Genomic DNA, 17,980 nt, shown 5'->3' on the forward strand with positions numbered 1-17,980 from the left:
ATTTGTCTCCAAGAATTATTGGAGATTATTCTGTAGGCATACACTATGGTAAATTTACATTATACATTATGGGAGTATTTTAAAAGCAGCAATCTCAGACTTATTGTAAGGCAGAAGTTAAAGTATTGATTTAAATAAACTATTTTTTGACTCTAGGAAAACCCACAGTACTTCAGTTTTGGTGATGAAGATAATTTATCTGCATTCTAATAACATTTTCAAATTCTCACAGTTGAACACAATTTTTTTTTTTTTTTTCAGGATGCAAGGCATGCTGCAGAGGGAGAAATCTATACAAAACTTAACCAAAAAATAGATGAATTTATTCAGATTGCTGATTATGATTGGACAATGTCTGAATCAGATGGAAGAGCCAGTGGATATTTAATGGACCTCATTAACTTTCTGAGAAGCACGTTTCAAGTTTTTACTCATTTACCTGTAAGTGTTCAAAATCAAGTTTTAATGTCAAACTATTGGAGCATTATTTTATTTTAAAATACTGACATTTCAAAGACAAGTGAGATTTTTGAATTGTACACATGCCACAGATTTATTTTCAGATGTGTTTCAGAATGTTGACAATGCTTACCCATGGTAGTAATTAGAAAACTCTTCAGTGGTACTGTTAAGAACAGCTAACTTACAAATAGTGTAAGAATTCATGCAGCTTTTTAGAGCATCTGATGGCTTTTGTAATGAACCATGTTGGTTCTGTGTACATATGCATGGATTCAGTGTAGAATTGGTGCAAATCCTGCATTTGTGCATACGATTATGGAGGTCTTGATTCATCAAGGTTATTTTTAGCTAAATATGGTTTTTATCATAAGAAGTAATTTGACTCTAGTTAACTGAGCTTCCATGAAATACTCATTCATATTCAAATATGTCCTGTGCTGGTTTTTCCTAAATAAATGGAAGCTATTAATCTGGTTTGGGTACTGTTTGCTACATTATGTTGTCTGATTTTCCCTTGCTTTAAGACACTGTTTCGTTTGATTTATTGTCATAGTGCTTTATAGATCTAGAGTAATTTCAGTAAGTCTTTAAAGCTACATCCATCCTTTATCAGCTTGCTACTGTCACACTGTTATCCACGTGGCTTCCCCATGTGCCATGCCTATGAAGTCCCCAGTGCACAGAGGATCCAGACTGGAAATAGAAAATAATTTCTTTATGTGCACAGCAGGGTGTTGAACTTGCAGACATAGTGAGCTTATCTGGTCTTCCAAATCACATGTGAAGTGGCTGTGATTTCTCAGTCTCCTTTTTTTAACTGACTCAAAGACATAAGCCGTTCCAAATGTGTAATCTAAAATTGATGTGAACGTGATGTGTTTCTGTGCCAAATATTTTGAGCATTTTTTGATAAAGAATAGCAAGTTTGTTAGATAGTTAAATTCATTATAACTTAACATATAAAGCAATATGAACAAACAGCACTGCTCCTCAATGGCTGTATGCATATAGCAGTTGAGGGATGTGGAGCTTCTAGAGAGGGATGTACAGAAATCTGTCGTGTGTATGTTATGGTGTAGCTGTTCAGAAATGAGCCACAGACAGAACAAAGCAATGTGTGGAAAGAAGCAGCTGTGGCAACAGGACCAGAAAAGTGTGAAAGCAATAGAAATGTGCCTGGGGGTACAAGTCCATTTTTGAAGAAAGCTAGTTCCTATAACACGGTTATTCTGTAATTTCAAACACTGGTCAGGTAACAAGCAGGATGCAGAACTATACAGACAACGAGCCTGGACTGGCAAGAGGGTTCTTGCAATTGTTTTCCTTATGTTGTATTTCACTCTGTGTTCTGGCTTGGCCAATTGTAGAAACATACAGCCCTGTGACCATTGCTGTGTATGAGCTGTGGATGTTGTATGAAAATGTCTACACAGTTTCATTATGGTGATCCTACCTAGATTTATAGGTTACTGTCATTAAGAGAACGTGTTTAGTAAAATCATTTTCAAAGACAACTCCAGAACTAGCATCCATAACTCTCAGAAATAATAAGTGCTTTTGAGTGCTAAACTAAGGTAGATTCTCACATGCTCTAGTTAAAATCTGCATCAGTTTTAGTATTTATTTTCATTAATGGATTATTTGATTCATGTTACAGTGGCATTTCCATAATAATTATTGTATGGCTGGCAGAAATATTCTATTGCTCAAAACCTTTTCTGTACTTAGAAATCAAAGAACAAAAATACTAGCCACTGGCCATAATTCTAGCAAGGAAAAGGGCAGGAGAGGTACAGAAATCTCTTCTCTTCCAACTTAGTGTATCTGATCATTTTAAAGTGCATTTTGCTTGGTCTAGGGGCACTAGCTGGCCACAGTAGTTCTCCATAGTTTCACTCAAGGCTTGGTGATTTTCTCTCTGATATTGTTTCAAACTCTATTCTTCTGGTAGAAGTGTTATAATATGTTCTTTAACCATTTTTGTTGCAGTTGTTGGGTGCCTGTTGGTCTTGCTTTATTTCAGTTGTATGTGTAAGGTGTGTAAGCGCACAGGGATGTGTCTCCTTTAGTGCTTCCATGTGAGCCTATACTGAAGTATTTCTGTAACAACATAGGCATAACTTTTAAAAAATCCATCTTATGTTAAATACCTGTGTAATGTAATTTGTGTTATTTTTATTGGAACAGTAGAGATCTAAGTCAGGTACAACATGATCTCAGTTTTACTGGACCTGCACACCTCATGGCACAGATGAGGTGGGGTCTAAAATCTCTGCTGGAAATGTCTTGTGTGTCTGAAGCTTTGTGCTTTGTTCTCTTTTCTCCTCTGTGCTCATTTACTGTACTTAAGCAGTTTTGGAAAAGAAAATAGATTTATTCCACTCTACAGTTATATTACCTTTAGATTTATGTAAAACATATTAATGGGCCGTGTTGCATTTGGATTCTTAGTGTCCTGAGCCATTTTAAGTCTTTCCTGAGAAAAGTATGTTAATGATGTACAGATAGTCTCTGTAAGCCAAGATGGTAAACATGGTATTTATTTTATAACCTAAGTACTTTGGGATAATTTATTTCTTACTGTGAAGACCTTCTGGAAAGGCACATCAACAGATGCTTTCCAATTTCAAGTTTCCTGCTTCAATATTTTGGCATACAGATCCTTATTACAGAAAATTAACCATATTTCCCAATTAATATTATTTATCTCTTTGTTATGCATTGAAAAATACTATATAGGTTCACACACATATTTATATAGAGATATATATATATAAAAAAAATCAGGAATTATGTAGCTGTAATTACTCTTTTTGGAAGCTTTTCCTTACCTTTTATTCCTGCCAATTTTTTATTCTTTTTTTGTTTCCTTTTTGATGTTGACAGTACATCTTAATTTTTTTGTTTTGATTGCCTTACTGGTTTCCTTCTCAGAATAACAACAATGACCATGCAGCTATGTCGGTAAGTAGATGCAAGATGAAAAAAAAAAGCATGTGAACTGAAAAACTATGAACTGCCTGCAGGCTTATTGCTTCAATTTTAAATCATTTAATAAAAAGATCCCTCTGTTTTGCTGATGACTTGCTGTGTACCTTGTGTGACTGCATGTGGGAATCAGGCTAATAACTAACATTGGGCTTTTGTACAGTGGGACAGTAGGAGCCCTAAAAGCCTTGAAGAGGGTTTTCTGGGGTATGTCTTGCATCCCAGATGAGACCATTTAGAGAAGACTATGAGACCTTTCAGTAGAGAGGTCAGGTATCAAAATGCAGCTATGAGACATGCATACAGATTAAGGGTAGAGTGATGTAACCAAATAAAGAATCAGTGCAAGTTCTCTCTGCTACATCTGCCTGGGGTCAAGGGAATATGTGTGCTCAATTGAAAAATAAAGGAAGGTAATGGATTGCATTTAAGAATTTTTCCAAGCCTTGATTATCTTCAAGTCATCAATTTTTGCATAAAGAGTTTGTTTTGATTTGGCATAATCATTTCCATGATAATGAAAATGTTGAAATTAGTACTGTTCTGTAAAGAGTGGCTTCCAAATACTGGATTTCTGAATGTACTTTTTTTTTTTTCCTAATTGTATTGTTGGATCTTGTTCAATTAAGCAGCCTACAGCAGCAAATACATGTACTGTGCTGTTCACTGGTGAGGTGAACAAATATGTAAGGCATTTAAAGTACATAAAGTGGCAATAACTCCTTTATTGCTACAGTTTGGAAAGTAATTGGCTGAGTAGCTCTGTTGGATCTGGAGAGTAGTTTCTCACAGTTGTTCCAAGTTGATAGAAGCCTAGAGTACATCAGTTATAAATGGAGGTTTAGGGAGGTGGATTATTTTAGTCTGTTAAAGAAAGGCTGGAGACAGATCTAGTGGCAGCTTCCAACCATTTGAGTCACAAAGCCAAACTTTTCTTGCTAGTATTGGTAAATTAACATGTCACCATGGGGACAGGTGGAAGCTTGAGAGGTTAAGCTTTGACATTAGTGAAGTTTGTGTGAAGAGAGTAGTGCAGTGTTGGAGGAGGTTATCCTGAGTTGTTATTGAGGACCTGTATTTTTTTATTTTGTATTTTGAATAGTTAAAGAAAAAAATCACATTTTATTTTCAGTTAATTTGAAGTTATAGAGGGTGTGTATGTGTTTTTAATCAATGTTTGGTACTAGGTGAAGTTTTGTTCTAGATCTGTGCTCTCTCAGTGCAGAGTTGTTATTGGACAATTCTTTGGAAAAGAATGGCTACTGAAAAATAACAGTTATGAATTGCTTTCAAGTAGGTTTGGTTGGGGGATTTTTTGGTGTTTTTTTTTTTGTTTGTTTGTTTCTTTTTTTTTAATTTCAGTAGAATTTGGGGCACAGACTGGGAGTAAATTTGATTCTTAAAAATCCCATTATTGTTTTTTTTAGTAGACTTGTATTTTATCAATGGTTCAAAAACTGGATTTTGGTCCTGGTGTTGAGTACTGCAATGCTTTAGTTGCTGTGACTGATAAAATTTGTGTATTTTGTTCCTTTGCCTTTTCAGAAAGTTTCTCATTATGTCATTTCATAATGTTAAATTAATTAATTGGCTAAACTTCTTAGATGTTACAGACAAGTTTTGTTATTTCCTTTTATGCTGAGGATGGCAGTTTGCGTTACTTTGTTTCTGTGATTGGCAGCAAAAACCTAATTTCACAGCTTGCAGTGAGGGTGAAGGGGTGGTGGTTTTCTGCAGCTATATTCAAAAACTGTCCATCAACAGCCTCCACAGGCTGCTTAGAGAATGGGGGGCTCTTGCCGTTTTCTCCAAATGCCGCTTCATGCTGTCTTTGATTGGCACAGCCTGGCAGGGAGGATGGATGAATCTGTCGCTGGCCAGTTAATTGTGTTGCTGGTCTCAGCCTGACATCAGGTCTTTGACTCTTAAATGGCTCAATACAAAACAAATTAGCAGATTGTAGTCATATTTCTCATTCTATATGCTTTGACTTTGTTGAATGCAGTCCATAAATCATATTGACTGACACCATAGTGAATGATGAAAGGTGCTTTTGAGACAGCTAGCATGGGTCTTAGAAAGTAGTACTGCAGCCGTGCCATGGAAGGATGCATACAGCTGACCCTCTGGGAATTTCCTAGGAGCCAAATGTCTCTCTGCTGCAATTGTTCTGAGGAGAAAAGCTATTGGGTCCTATAAAAAAGGATTTAATATGTCAGCAGATTCTCTTTACAAGCTCCTTTGAAATATAAGAAGTTTGTCTAAGAGTTTTCTCTTTTTACAAACTTGTATTTCAGCAAAATGTGAAAGCTGGGTGAAAAAGCAGTTGCCTTTAACACTGTTAGCAGGTGGTTTTGCTTACAGAATAGGGTCCTTGTTTCCTGAACTTTACATTAGTTGAGTGGAAGAATTGGTTTTGTAGATAGCTGCAATTAGCATAGGCACAACTGAGATAATGGTAATGCCTCCAAATGGGAGGCAACTGGAGCGAGTGTGAGAAGCATGCTAAATCTCTGCATGCTATTGAATATAGATATTTAATTGCTAGATACAGTAATGACACAGTCTTAAAAAAATAGTAGTAATTTAGACAAAAACAAAACACCAAACTGACAAATAATATAAACATTAAGAATGTTTTCAAACTGACTAACATTTGCTTAATTCTGAAAAGGAAATATATTATTGCTATGTTCAGGAATCCTTAAATTTCATTTTCAAAAATGCATTATGGCAATTGATTAATTGGTGGATAGTACAAATTTGGAGATAGAGTTTTATTTATTTCCTTTTAACTAGATCTTGTTTGTCAAGCACAAATTTGAACTTAATTATTTTCTGAATGCCATGCATCCAGTACATTTTGAATTGGGAATCATTGAGTCTTGAAGAGAATAACAGTAAGGTTTACATTTAATTCAGTTAAAATTAGAATTTCACTTGATACAGGTAGCTTCACTTTTGTTTTATACTTAAGAAAATGGAGTGATTGTATTGAGTAAGAATAAACTGTGTATAGTAAACTTCTATTATTTGTTGATGTATCATGTGAACAATAAGCCTGTAGTTCAAGTTACATAGTTGCAAATAGTTTAAATATCAGGCTGTTTCCATTTTATGAAATTTTAAAATAGATATTAAACATACATGTATTGATACTTACTTCAAGTCCAAGTGGCTTTTATCATGTCATTTTTGTGTCGTAACCATTATCTTGTGCTCCAGTACTATTGATATTTGCCAGATGTAACAATTACCTTCAGATGCTTTTTAGAAGTATCAAACTTTGTCTTTTATTTGAAATGAGAGGAATACACATTATTTGCATATAAAAGAAATTGAATGTTACCATTTTTCTTGACAACCTATTAATCTGGTTTAACTTTTATTGCATTATAGTGGCAGCATAAATAGGACATGGAGCTGATTTGATGGAGCAGTACATTAAACAGAGATGCACTAGTTGTTCCATTAAATCAAAATGACATTTCCATTAAGTATTCAAACCAACTACACTGTAATTAAATGAACTGTGGCCTACTGATTCCCCTTCTCACCTCCTTTTTTTTTTCTTTTATCCCTCTTTTTCTTCCCTTTTATTCTCTCCCCCCCCCCCATTCATATTGATATTGTTCTGCTTGGGGAATAGAGCTGCATATCTCTCAGTGTAATTTCCACTGGGCTTGGGAGACTTTTAAGCATGCTGTTCTTGCATTGTTTCTTACATTCCTTGTTGTCAGTTCATCTGTTTTAGTCAAAAATGTTATTTGCTTTTCTGAGATTTTTAATTAAGAAACTGACATCTCATTTTAGATAACAAGCTCCTAACCATTCAAGGTGTCCTAATGCTAAAGAGGTATTAGCAAAAGCAATTTAATGTTTCAGTGTGACAAGTGAGGAGAGTGAATGCTTTCCATTGTATTGTCTACATTTTAATTACATCTTAAGAAAGAACAAATTTTTAAACTGCAAAATACTTAGGGCCAAATTTGCTTTCTGTTGTATGTATACATGAAAATTCAGTGCCATGAGTAAATCTCCTTATTAAGGACAAGACAGAGCTCTTCAGATGTTGGAGCAGAACTTTCTAAACTTTTGGGACAGCCAACTGCTACCTGTGCTTACATTTTTCCATTGCTTGTATGTGTTTCTGGAAGTCAACAGAGAGCTATCAACCTGACTTTGCAGAAAAGCAGCTGGGGAACCATTGCTTTAGAGAAATACATGTCACTGCTGCTGAAGAATACAACTAAAGTGGTAGTGGTGTGTGCTCTAGTAGTGTGTAATTATGATTTATTTTGTGGAATGTGTTAATAGTTACCATTGTTTCAATATGTATTGTAACACAGATGCCAGTTGCAAAGCATGGGTTAAGTACATTAAACTACAGAGAGTCATATAATTGCCTTTGAAAGCAAAGATCATTCTGCTCAAAAAGATTGCAGTTCTATGAATAGAGTGGTGCCATCTGCTTTGGTATCTGATCTTAACTGCTTTTCATAATTCTAAGGTAGAATTTCCATATCTTTCAAATTTTCTGTACTAAATTTTTGTAATTTATCAAATGTCTGCTTATGTGCTTTGTATTCTGGTCTCATGTTTGGAAAATTACTTGCCCCAATTACATTTACATCAGAAAGAGAAATGTTACTAACTAGACTGTGATTGGAAAATGATTTCTGTTTTGTACAGCAGAGGGCTACATTTCATTTTGTAAGTACTTGATTACAGACAGCACTGATTTATTGAGCACCTGAAAAGCCAATGGATAAACATGAATATTTCAAATAATTTGGCAACAAGCTTTGAGATGGAATTCAATCAATTACAGTGCCAATAATTACCACAGGCTGTTATGAGAAAATCCCCAACTGAAAGCAATGGGTTTGGTTTGTATAAATGTTAGGGCTTTTTTTACTGACTTGATTAAAAGATACAGCATGCTGGTTCTCATTACATTCTTGCTTTTACTCTGTTTGGGTAAAAAAGACAGATTGAAAAAAAAATAATCTACCAAACTGTTCATACACTTCAGCAACTTGTATTATTATTTTGGAAATGTCCTTGTATTCATGAAAACTGTTGGATTTTGAGAAGCAATATCAGTAAACTTAATTTAGTTCCCCAATTTATTTAATAGAAACAAAGCTAACAGCCCAAATTAAAAAACAGCAACTGTAATGTATCTCCTTCTAATCTAAGTCTTGCATCATTAAGAGTTGTGTTGCATATTAAAATCAAATAAGCAGGTTTATAGTGACATCTAGTTTGGTTTTATCTTAAAACTTGTTACTCTTTCTACTAGGGAAAAGTGGCCCAGACAGCATGTATGTCAGCCTGCCAGCATCTTTCAACATCCTTAATGCAGATGCTACTGGACAGTGAATTAAAACAAATAAGCATGGGAGCAATTCAGCAGTTTAATTTAGATGTGATACAGTGTGAATGTAAGTAGATGTTCCAGAATTCCTATCTATATCTGTCTTAACACTTAAAACATTTTCTTTAATCTATGCAGTAATCTTTTTTCCATAATCTATTGAAGATTTGTCTTTAACAAAAAATTACAGCACAGCTTTTTAAAAAGTATTTCTCATTATGTATGTTAACATTTCTGGGAAAAGGTTAATGATTTCTTTTTTTACTCAAATATTTGATTGAAATATCTATTTCTTGTTACCCCTAATGGAATATAATTGCTGTATGCAGTGGAAAAACTACAGTGTAGTACAAAATCGTCCAAACCCACTACATAAATATTGTATTTTTTTAGCTTTGTATTTTTTAAGCTTTTAAAGTTCAGGAAAGAAAAATTAAATGTGTGTAAAATTTTTATTTTTTTCCTCTCGAATTTATTATGATACAGGTTTCTATAGTGCTATTACAGAGACTTCTTCCCCTTGTAGAGCTACTACTGCCTCACTCCCTTTGCTGAATATGAATACATTGGATTTTGTTTTATTCTTTCTGTTCAAAATATGGCATCAGAATTATTTCATAAAAATATTTCAATCCAGCCCTGAAAGCAGGGTTAATTTCCTCATGTTTTGCACAGACTTCACCTCTTTATGAAGGAAGTTACTTCCATAACATTGTGTTATGAGTAGGTATTAAGTCTGTTTTATTGTAGTTGATGACTGGGATACTGTGAAAAGACTCCTTAGTGGTTTGGAGTTTTTTTCTCAATAAATATTTTTAGCTTGTTGGGCCCTGTTTTTTCATAGTAGCACTCCTCTTACATGTTCAAAGCATGAATCTCAATGGTTTTGGTGAGAACTGTAAACCAGGGCAATTCTACCAGTTGTACCCTGAGGTTTTGTTTGGACATATGAAAAAAAAAATGATGACTACTCAATTAGCAGCCACCTATGGGAAACTGGAAGTTTGATTTAAAGCACTTTGGTTAGCATCACAAAGGGTTCTTGTCGGTGTCCAAGGACAGATTTAAAGGACATTTTGGGGACATTAGCCACGTGCTTGTCTTTCCTTGTCCTGCCTGACTTGTTAATTCCAGCTAAACTCTGTAACAGGTAGTACAGGCATCTTTCTGACAGTCCTTCACTATACAGCCTAAAGGCCTTTCAGTGCATGGAAATAACTGACAGGATTATCAGGGCCTGATTGAAAGAATATTTGTCACAATGACATTAAATTTGTCTCATGATTGCACAAGTTGGCCAGATGATGGTTTGATGATTTTTTTACTTTTAGTACACTGGAGGATGCATGTTTAATAGTGCTCTTTTCAGGTAGATGGGTGGAGATAGGCATGTGTGCATTTGTGTAGTTTTCTAGATGTAAAAGTAGAAATTCCGTAGTATTTATAACACTGATACCATAAACATTCATCTAGACAGGCTGAATTGGTGCAGCCGCTAAACAGTTATCTTCTTTCTGAACAGAGAGCAACAGCAATGAAAGCTTGCTCACTACCATATTATTCTATTTCTAATGTTCAAAATATCATCTGTGACCAGTGCAGTACTTCATTACTCTGTATAGACTGATCAATTCACTACTGCTTCACTTGGGGATTTCTAGCAGGACAGAAACAAAATGCATGCCCAGCAGGTGATTTCCACAGTATGAACAGTATGTTCACAGCAAAGTAATGTAAAGTCCTAATGCATCTGACTGTTGTCTGGTCTCCAGGTTGTTTTGAGATCTTTTTTCATCTTTACCTGGGCCCTGTTATGTATCATAATTTCTTTTACTACTTTCTGCCATCTTTGGCTGCTGCAGTGTGGAAACTTCAATCAGTGAGGAGATCTTAATGGAATTTTATTTAATCTTACATGATAACATTTCAGTGTTTTATGATTGATAATATAAATGTAATCTTAAGACAACATGTTTTGTTATATGTGGCTGCTATACTGAGTTTATGACATGGACAGGGTATGGAAAACCTCGGGCCTTAGTTCAGAAAATTAGTAGCTTCAAGACTGAAAAATGCATTCTTGCCACTACTGTGGCTATACAGATGCAAATAAAACATACTCTAATTCTTCCCTTCTGCAAGCACACTAGGAAAAACTTGATTTTGCACAAAAGCCCTGTGAGTAGTTTAAATATAATAATGGGAGCTTGTCAGAATAGCATGTTGCAACAAATGACATCTTACGATCTGCAGAATAATTAGGCGACACAAGATTTTGCTCAGACTGCTTTTCTGTTGTGGTTTCATTCATAAGGCCCATCACAGGCACATTCCAGGCCTCACTGTGATGCCTGTGATTTATGTTCTTGCTCATCACCCTCCCCCAGCTTTATTCTTTGACGTTTTGGGATTAATGGATACGACAGTGACATTTCAATTAGTGCTTAGAGTGTGCAAATAATTCACAACTGTTGGGTGGTTTCCTACTGTATTGTACTCATGGGTTTGACATTTTACTTACAGACACAGGGCAGTATACTCAGATGCATTTTGAACTAATTTACTAAGTTACATGAGATGTAAAAAGTTTTGAGTATCTAAAGATACATTAAAAAAACATCTAGATCTTACAGTGAACTCTGGGATTTCACTAACCTGCACTGCATTTCTATGCAAAACATATAATTGAAAAAGCACTCCTTTACCTTCCAAACATACTAAAAACATCGAGTTGTTTCTCCTGTTTTAATTTAAGTATTTCTCCTCTCTCTCTCCATGTTTTAGAACTTTGAAAGAAGTGGTTTATATCTGCATTTTACACCATTCTTTCTCAGTGGTGATCTTCCAATAGGATCATTGGGATTCTTATGACAGTGTTCAGAAAAAATCAAATATACTAGGTCTTGTTGATAAAAGAGTAGTTTTTTACTAGGACATTATATTTTAGCTCTCTGAGAAGAGAAATGGAGAGGGAAGGTGTTGGCTATTTCTTGAAGATGAGCTAGAGCAACCAACATTTGAATTTCCTGAGAAGCAAGGTATATCTGATAGAAAATGTACTGCAGGTCTAGATGCTTTACATCAACTTTTTATTAAGGAATTAGAGCTTGTCAGAATTCTAATTGCTAGAGGAGTTAAGTGTAGTTTTTGTAATTTATGTGTTTTATTGTAGGTGAATTGTGAGACAGGATTAATTGGCAGAAGGAGATATGGTTGAGTGGGTACCCTTCTTTGCATGAATCTGTGCAAGGATGAAAAGTTTTGGGTGCTGCTTAAAAATGAGCATGACTTAGTGGAGAATTATCACAGAGCAGGATGCAATTTACCTTCCTAACCATCCCTGTGTAGGACTTCCTGCCAGGCCCTCCATTTTCACCCAGTATGGGAGGAACTGCAGTGTTTGAGAACAACAGAGATCTTGACCCAACTGCTTTCTTTTGAACGTACATGAAGGTAATCTGCAGGTGGGCATGCCAGAAGCTGAGGAACCCAAATTCCTGATTTATCTCAAAAAGGCACTGCAGTCTCCTATGGAGGCCCCTTACTTTACCTGCCTCATCTCCCATCTGGGAAGTCAAGTTAACTCACTTGAGACCATCCTTCATCTGCTGGTCACATATGGCAGCATAGGAGAGAGAGGAAGCAAGGAGATCTCAGCAGTGCTGGGGGCAGGGCTGGGGGATACTAGGCAGCCAGCTGGCAGCTCCCTCAGCAAGGCTCCCCTCTAAGCATGTTTGAACAGCTGGAACATCCAACAGGGCTGCAAAGTGGCTGAGATAGTCACCTGATTGTCCATTCTTCCTTTAAAAAAAAAAAAAGTTTGTAGCTTTTGCTGTCCTGCCTGTGAATCAGCATTATGGAGCTGTGATAAAGCTGTCCTGATTTAGCTTTTGAGCCAAAGTCTAGACTCTGATTTTTTAAAATTATTATTATTTCTGGCTTTGAGCAGCAAAACTGTTTCTCAGGAATTGGGTACTGGATTCACAGACCAAATGATAGCTAAAAGATGGAGTTTTAAGAGAATAAAATGAAGAAATCTGTTAATAAATCTAGGAGTGTGTAGAAATTCAGTAAAATTTATAGTTAAAAATATCTTAAATTCCATTGTAGCAGACACAGTATACAAAATGTAATTAAAGGATCAAAATATTCAAAGAAAACGGACTGAAGATATCTTCACAACATTTAAATTTACCATTCCTGCAGATGTGTTACCTTCCAGCCTGGTTTTGCATTATTACACACTTCATTAGATCCTGCCTACAGTCTGTTCCCAAATAGGCTGTTGTAGGAGCTACATTGACATTGTACATAGTGTGGATGCACATTGTGCCCAAGATCCTGTTATATATGCACACAGAAAAGGTCTCCACAGTATCAGCAAAGTGCAGGGAATGAAGTTGTTAACAAAAGCCTCATGAATACCCAATTCGTGTAATGCAGGCTTTCAAACTTTTTTCCCCAGAATCTTTGAAGATTCTAGTTCAAGCTGCCAAGCAGATAGTTATTTGTGACAGTTTAATGGTGATCTTTGCATTTTCTTCTTGTATATTATATTATACAATTCCTGAATGCATTTATGCACACTAAATCAACCAACCAACCAATAAGCCCCTCACCCCTCCAAATCCTCTTTAAACCCAGAACGAATATAGGGGGTGAATGTTTAATAGATGCATATATGACAGTGTTTCAGCACTATCTGGAAAAGGACCCTTAGGACAAAGACATTAAGAATGTTAATCCTGTTCTTTCAATATCTTCCTAAAATGCTGTGCAGTAGAAAATATTTAATTAGCTTTGTAAAATTGTTAGCAAAAAAAGCCCTGAGCTGAGGGCATGGGGGGAACTGTCTGACCATTTCCCTAAGCAGATTATCTTTTTGCCCTTTGAACTCATGAAATTGTAATAATGAAACAAATTCTACTGTAGTCACCTGTCAGAAATGACTCAAACATGTGTCTAAATGCTTGTGCTATAATGTGTCTGGCGTTACAAATGCATTCCTAATATAAAACTGTAGTTAAAAGAAGCAAATCTTATACTGTAATCAATTTTGATACTTTATATGCTTCTTGCTCTATAGTTGCAATGATACTAGGTGCTATATAGAGAAATTAACCATGCTGCATTATTTAATGTGGTAGGATAAATTCCAAACTATGTTAGCCTGGTGAGCTGCAGAGATGATGCAAGTATTTGCCTTGTGGCAAGTAAAAGTATCTTGCTGTAGAAAGGTGTCTCCCAAAGTATGAAGTATCAATAGTTAACTGAAAAGGTTTGCTGCAGGTCATACTTTTCAGTTTTACTCACTTAATCAGTTTGTGGACGTTACTTTGCTGTAGAACTTCCTTTTCCCATTGCAGAGTGGCTGGAGGAGCTTCGAATCTAGTAGGGGTAGCTGCTTTCAGTCTGCTGTGCATTAACAGAAAGCCATACAGGCTCAAATACAGATGGGCCTCATCTTCCAAAACCAATACAGGTTCTCCTTCCTTGTTGAAGGAACGTAGAGAAGACCTTATTAGTGTACTGCCAACAATCCATGTATCTCTTTTTAGCTGTTTGCTGTGGAGCATTGCTAAGAGCTCCCTGCTATAGTATGGTGTTACCATTTTTAAATGCAGGGTCTGGCTGACCACCTGGGCCAGCATTATAGGCCTGGCTGTCCCTGAAGAAAGGGTGGCCCCACTGTGTGAAACATACACAAAAGACAGCCATGAAGACACCCAAACCTTTAGCCCAGGGCATTGAGAAGGGTGCTTTCACAGGCACAGACATCTCTTGTTTTTCTGCAGGTTGCTGTTTGTTTTCTCTTTGCTGCTTTTAAAAGGTTTATTATTAAACAAACTCTCTTTATAAAATGATGGGTTTGGATATGCTTTTTGTACTTCTAAAAAAAATCTGCACTTTTGGATGTGGGTTTTGTTCTGGTTTGGTTGGGGTTTTTTTTGTTTGGTTTTGCTTTGTTGTTGTTTTTTGTGTGTTTGTTTTTTAATTATTATTATTTTAAAAGCATCTTTCTGATGCTGAAAAACTGAAAACTACTCTAGAAATTTGGTATTGCTTATAAAGTAGGAAAAACAGGCAACTGAAAATTTGGGCTTGGTTACAATAATCAGGGAGCATTCAACAGCTGTTCCCAATACTCACCTGTGACATAGCACTTGATTGCTATTGTTTGTTCCTTTAGTTGATGAAGAATCAAGTCATATTCAGTTTAATTTACTCTCCTATTACATTGCCATCCACAAAATCTTTCTGCACTGGTGTAACACAAATAACAGATTCTACTTCTACTGTTAAAGTTGCTACTCTGATACTATATTCATCTATTTCTAAGTTATTCTTAGATATTCCGAGATGGTCTTAGAAGCTTCTTGTACATCTTAAGTAGGAATCTTTCTCATTTTCATTTACAATTGCATTCCATCTAATAAATGTTACACTTTACTCTTACCTAAATTCATTAGTCTGCTTTAAGTTGAAACCATACATTCAAAAGTAAGTGATTGAGCCTGTTATTACACCATTATGTTAGTTCAGACACCAGTATCTTTCTGGATGCTACTACTACTAGATGATCCAAATTTTCTATCTAGCCATTTAAAAAAAAATCTATTAAAGATTGCATATTACTTTTAGTACAGTTGAGCACTCTACCTGGAATTTTTTTGGATCCATACATTCTGTTTCTTCTACCCTTGAATGACCTCTTTCTCAAAGCTGGAAAATTGCTACCTTTCACTGCCTCAGATAATTCTTTTCTGAAACAATTGCAGTAACTCATACTTTGTTTTGTTCAGAGCTCTCACTGAAGAAAATAAGAAAAATTATCTTTTGAAGTAAGATGAGTAAGAGCTTTTGAAGCTCCTTTGAAGTAAGATGTCTTTTCTGAGCGGGGATGTGAGGCACTGACTGTTTCTGCAAGTGTCTTTGTTATTAACCTGTGATTAGGATAAGAACAAAAAAAGGTATATTTATTGTGAGGTTTGACAATTATTGGTTGTTTTTCAATTTAAACAGTTAGCTGACATTTTTTTTTTCCATTACTGTAAATTTTACCTTTATTTCGTGTGTACAGTTTTTCACCTGTTGTCTACACACTAAACTCCCACCTTGGTGTCTGTCTCTATTGCTGTTTGGCTAGTGGGAGGTGGGCTTATGGTGTGGATGCTGTAACAAATGCAGACATTTGAAGATATGTTGAAAGCCATGGAATCAATATTATTCCAAAATTCTGTGGTAATCATTCACTTCAGGCCAAAAAAAATGGTTTCTGTGATTGTAGCATTGCTACTGGGTTAGAATTTTAAGCAAAATTCCTGATGATACTCTTAAAGGTATTAGGTTTTGAGATTATTGGAAAAATAAAGGGGAAGTTGTTTGGTTTGGTTTGGTTTTAATCACTGCAAGTTGTTAATTAAAACTCTTTCTACCAGAATAGTTTTGTTTTAATGCTAGCTAGCAGTTATAGAGCTTGATTTTTCTGTTACATTTTTTACAAAAGTCTACATCTGTAATATTTTTAACCTTTCTTTACAGTGTTTGCTAGTTCTGAGCCTGTGCCAGGATTCCAAGGAGACACCCTGCAGTTAGCTTTCGTCGACCTCAGACAAGTAAGACGCTCGGTTTTTATCCTACTAATTTCTCCTTTTGACCAATCCTGAAGTTATTAAATTCAAGATCCTTTCATGGTTTTGCATCCCCAAGTAATTAATTTTGAAAATAAGTTTTTTAAGCTTTATTAGTGGCATTATTCCCCATAATTTCCCATAAAACTGTTTCTCCAATGTGTTGTTAGGGGGCACTGTGCTACTGGTGGTACTGTTAGATAAAAGACTGAATCCTAGTCCGGACAATTTTGTAAAGGTCCTGTGACACCTTTTTCACGAGTGTACAGGTTACCCTGGTGTGTGCTGGCCTGGTTTCACTCTGAGCAATTGCTTTTGTCTACAAAACTACTCTCTGGAGAGCAGAATTGAGCATGGTCCTTTCCTTAATTTGTTGCATAGGGTTTTAGAAAGTAACTTTATTGCAAATGACCCATCTGTGTCCTATGTCAAAGTTAATTTAAAATGCCTTAATATCAGAAGCACTTTGGCACAGTTCTTGCCAATAGGAAGACTTTCACAGGCTGAAGTCAACTGCTTGAAATTAAGAACATTTTTATTCCCTGCTCTCTGTAAATTCTGTCTATATATCCACTCACAGCAATTAATTTTCAATACCTTTTCATACTTGAAGAAAGCTTCTTGAAATGATTTAATATTTCACAAAATTGAAAGTGTGTTATTTAAATAATCATTAACTATAGATGGAGAGTCTTTAGCTCTTTGTGGATGTTAGTAATATTTTTCTGCACTATTATAAGCCCATCAAAGTCATCAGAAAAGAAGACAAGTGTAGAAAGAATTCCATACCAAATTATCTCTGTAGTAAGAATATTTTTGATTTTAATAGGTAGTAGGTTTCCCTCAGCAAGAATACGAAAAGGCATTTTAGAAGGGAAAACTCCTGTGGCAGAAGTATTCTGGTTTCTCCTACTTGGTGGAAAAGATTTCATTAAACCTTCTCTTAAATTAAAAAGTTAGAAGGTAGAGTTGTCTGTTACATTCTCGCAGTAATGTAACAAGGAATAATATCTACAATGGAATAAGCGTGGTCTGTATAAGGAGGATATAGGATCATGGCAATAAGATTTGTTCATATGATGCTTGTGCTTTAGGAGTTCTAGAATGCAATACATAAAGCTATACTCTGCCAGACTTCAAATACCACAGCTCTTGACTAGCAAGCTTCCTCTTTTGGATTCTTTTTTCATTCTCCTTTTATTATCAATGTTAGAAGTGACTAAACCACTTCCAAATTGTACTAAGATGAAAGGGGACTATGTTGAGAGATTTTGGCACCATTTCTGTCATCCGTCTAAGTGGCATAAATCCTTGCAGAGCCTGTATTTGTTTCAAGGGAAAACGTGATTTCCAGCTGTGCATGATGGCAGGGTGTGTACATACTTGCTACAGGAAATAAATAATATTTCTATTTGTTTTAAGCACCAACTGTCAAAAATGTTATGTAAGTGGGGATTATGTTGCTTATGATAGCTCTCAGTTTTCCTTAGCAAGTTATATTTAGAATTGTCTTGATGCA

The 17,980-nt window shown here is 35.6% G+C and overlaps 1 protein-coding gene across 2 annotated transcripts in view; it reads left to right on the plus strand.

Moving 5' to 3' along the window:
• Window positions 1–17,980, plus strand: part of EXOC6 (exocyst complex component 6) — a 94,343-nt gene that overhangs the window by 52,280 nt on the left and 24,083 nt on the right. The window contains exons 18-21 of one of the 2 annotated variants that reach the window (XM_064144695.1): window positions 262–441; window positions 3,397–3,426; window positions 8,756–8,897; window positions 16,373–16,446. In XM_064144695.1, coding sequence (XP_064000765.1) covers window positions 262–441; window positions 3,397–3,426; window positions 8,756–8,897; window positions 16,373–16,446 — 426 coding nt within the window. The remainder of the gene's footprint in view (window positions 1–261; window positions 442–3,396; window positions 3,427–8,755; window positions 8,898–16,372; window positions 16,447–17,980) is intronic. The other variant, XM_064144696.1, reaches the window with a different exon arrangement.

Source organism: Pogoniulus pusillus, chromosome 6, assembly GCF_015220805.1.
Source record: "Pogoniulus pusillus isolate bPogPus1 chromosome 6, bPogPus1.pri, whole genome shotgun sequence".
NCBI lineage: Eukaryota > Metazoa > Chordata > Aves > Piciformes > Lybiidae > Pogoniulus > Pogoniulus pusillus.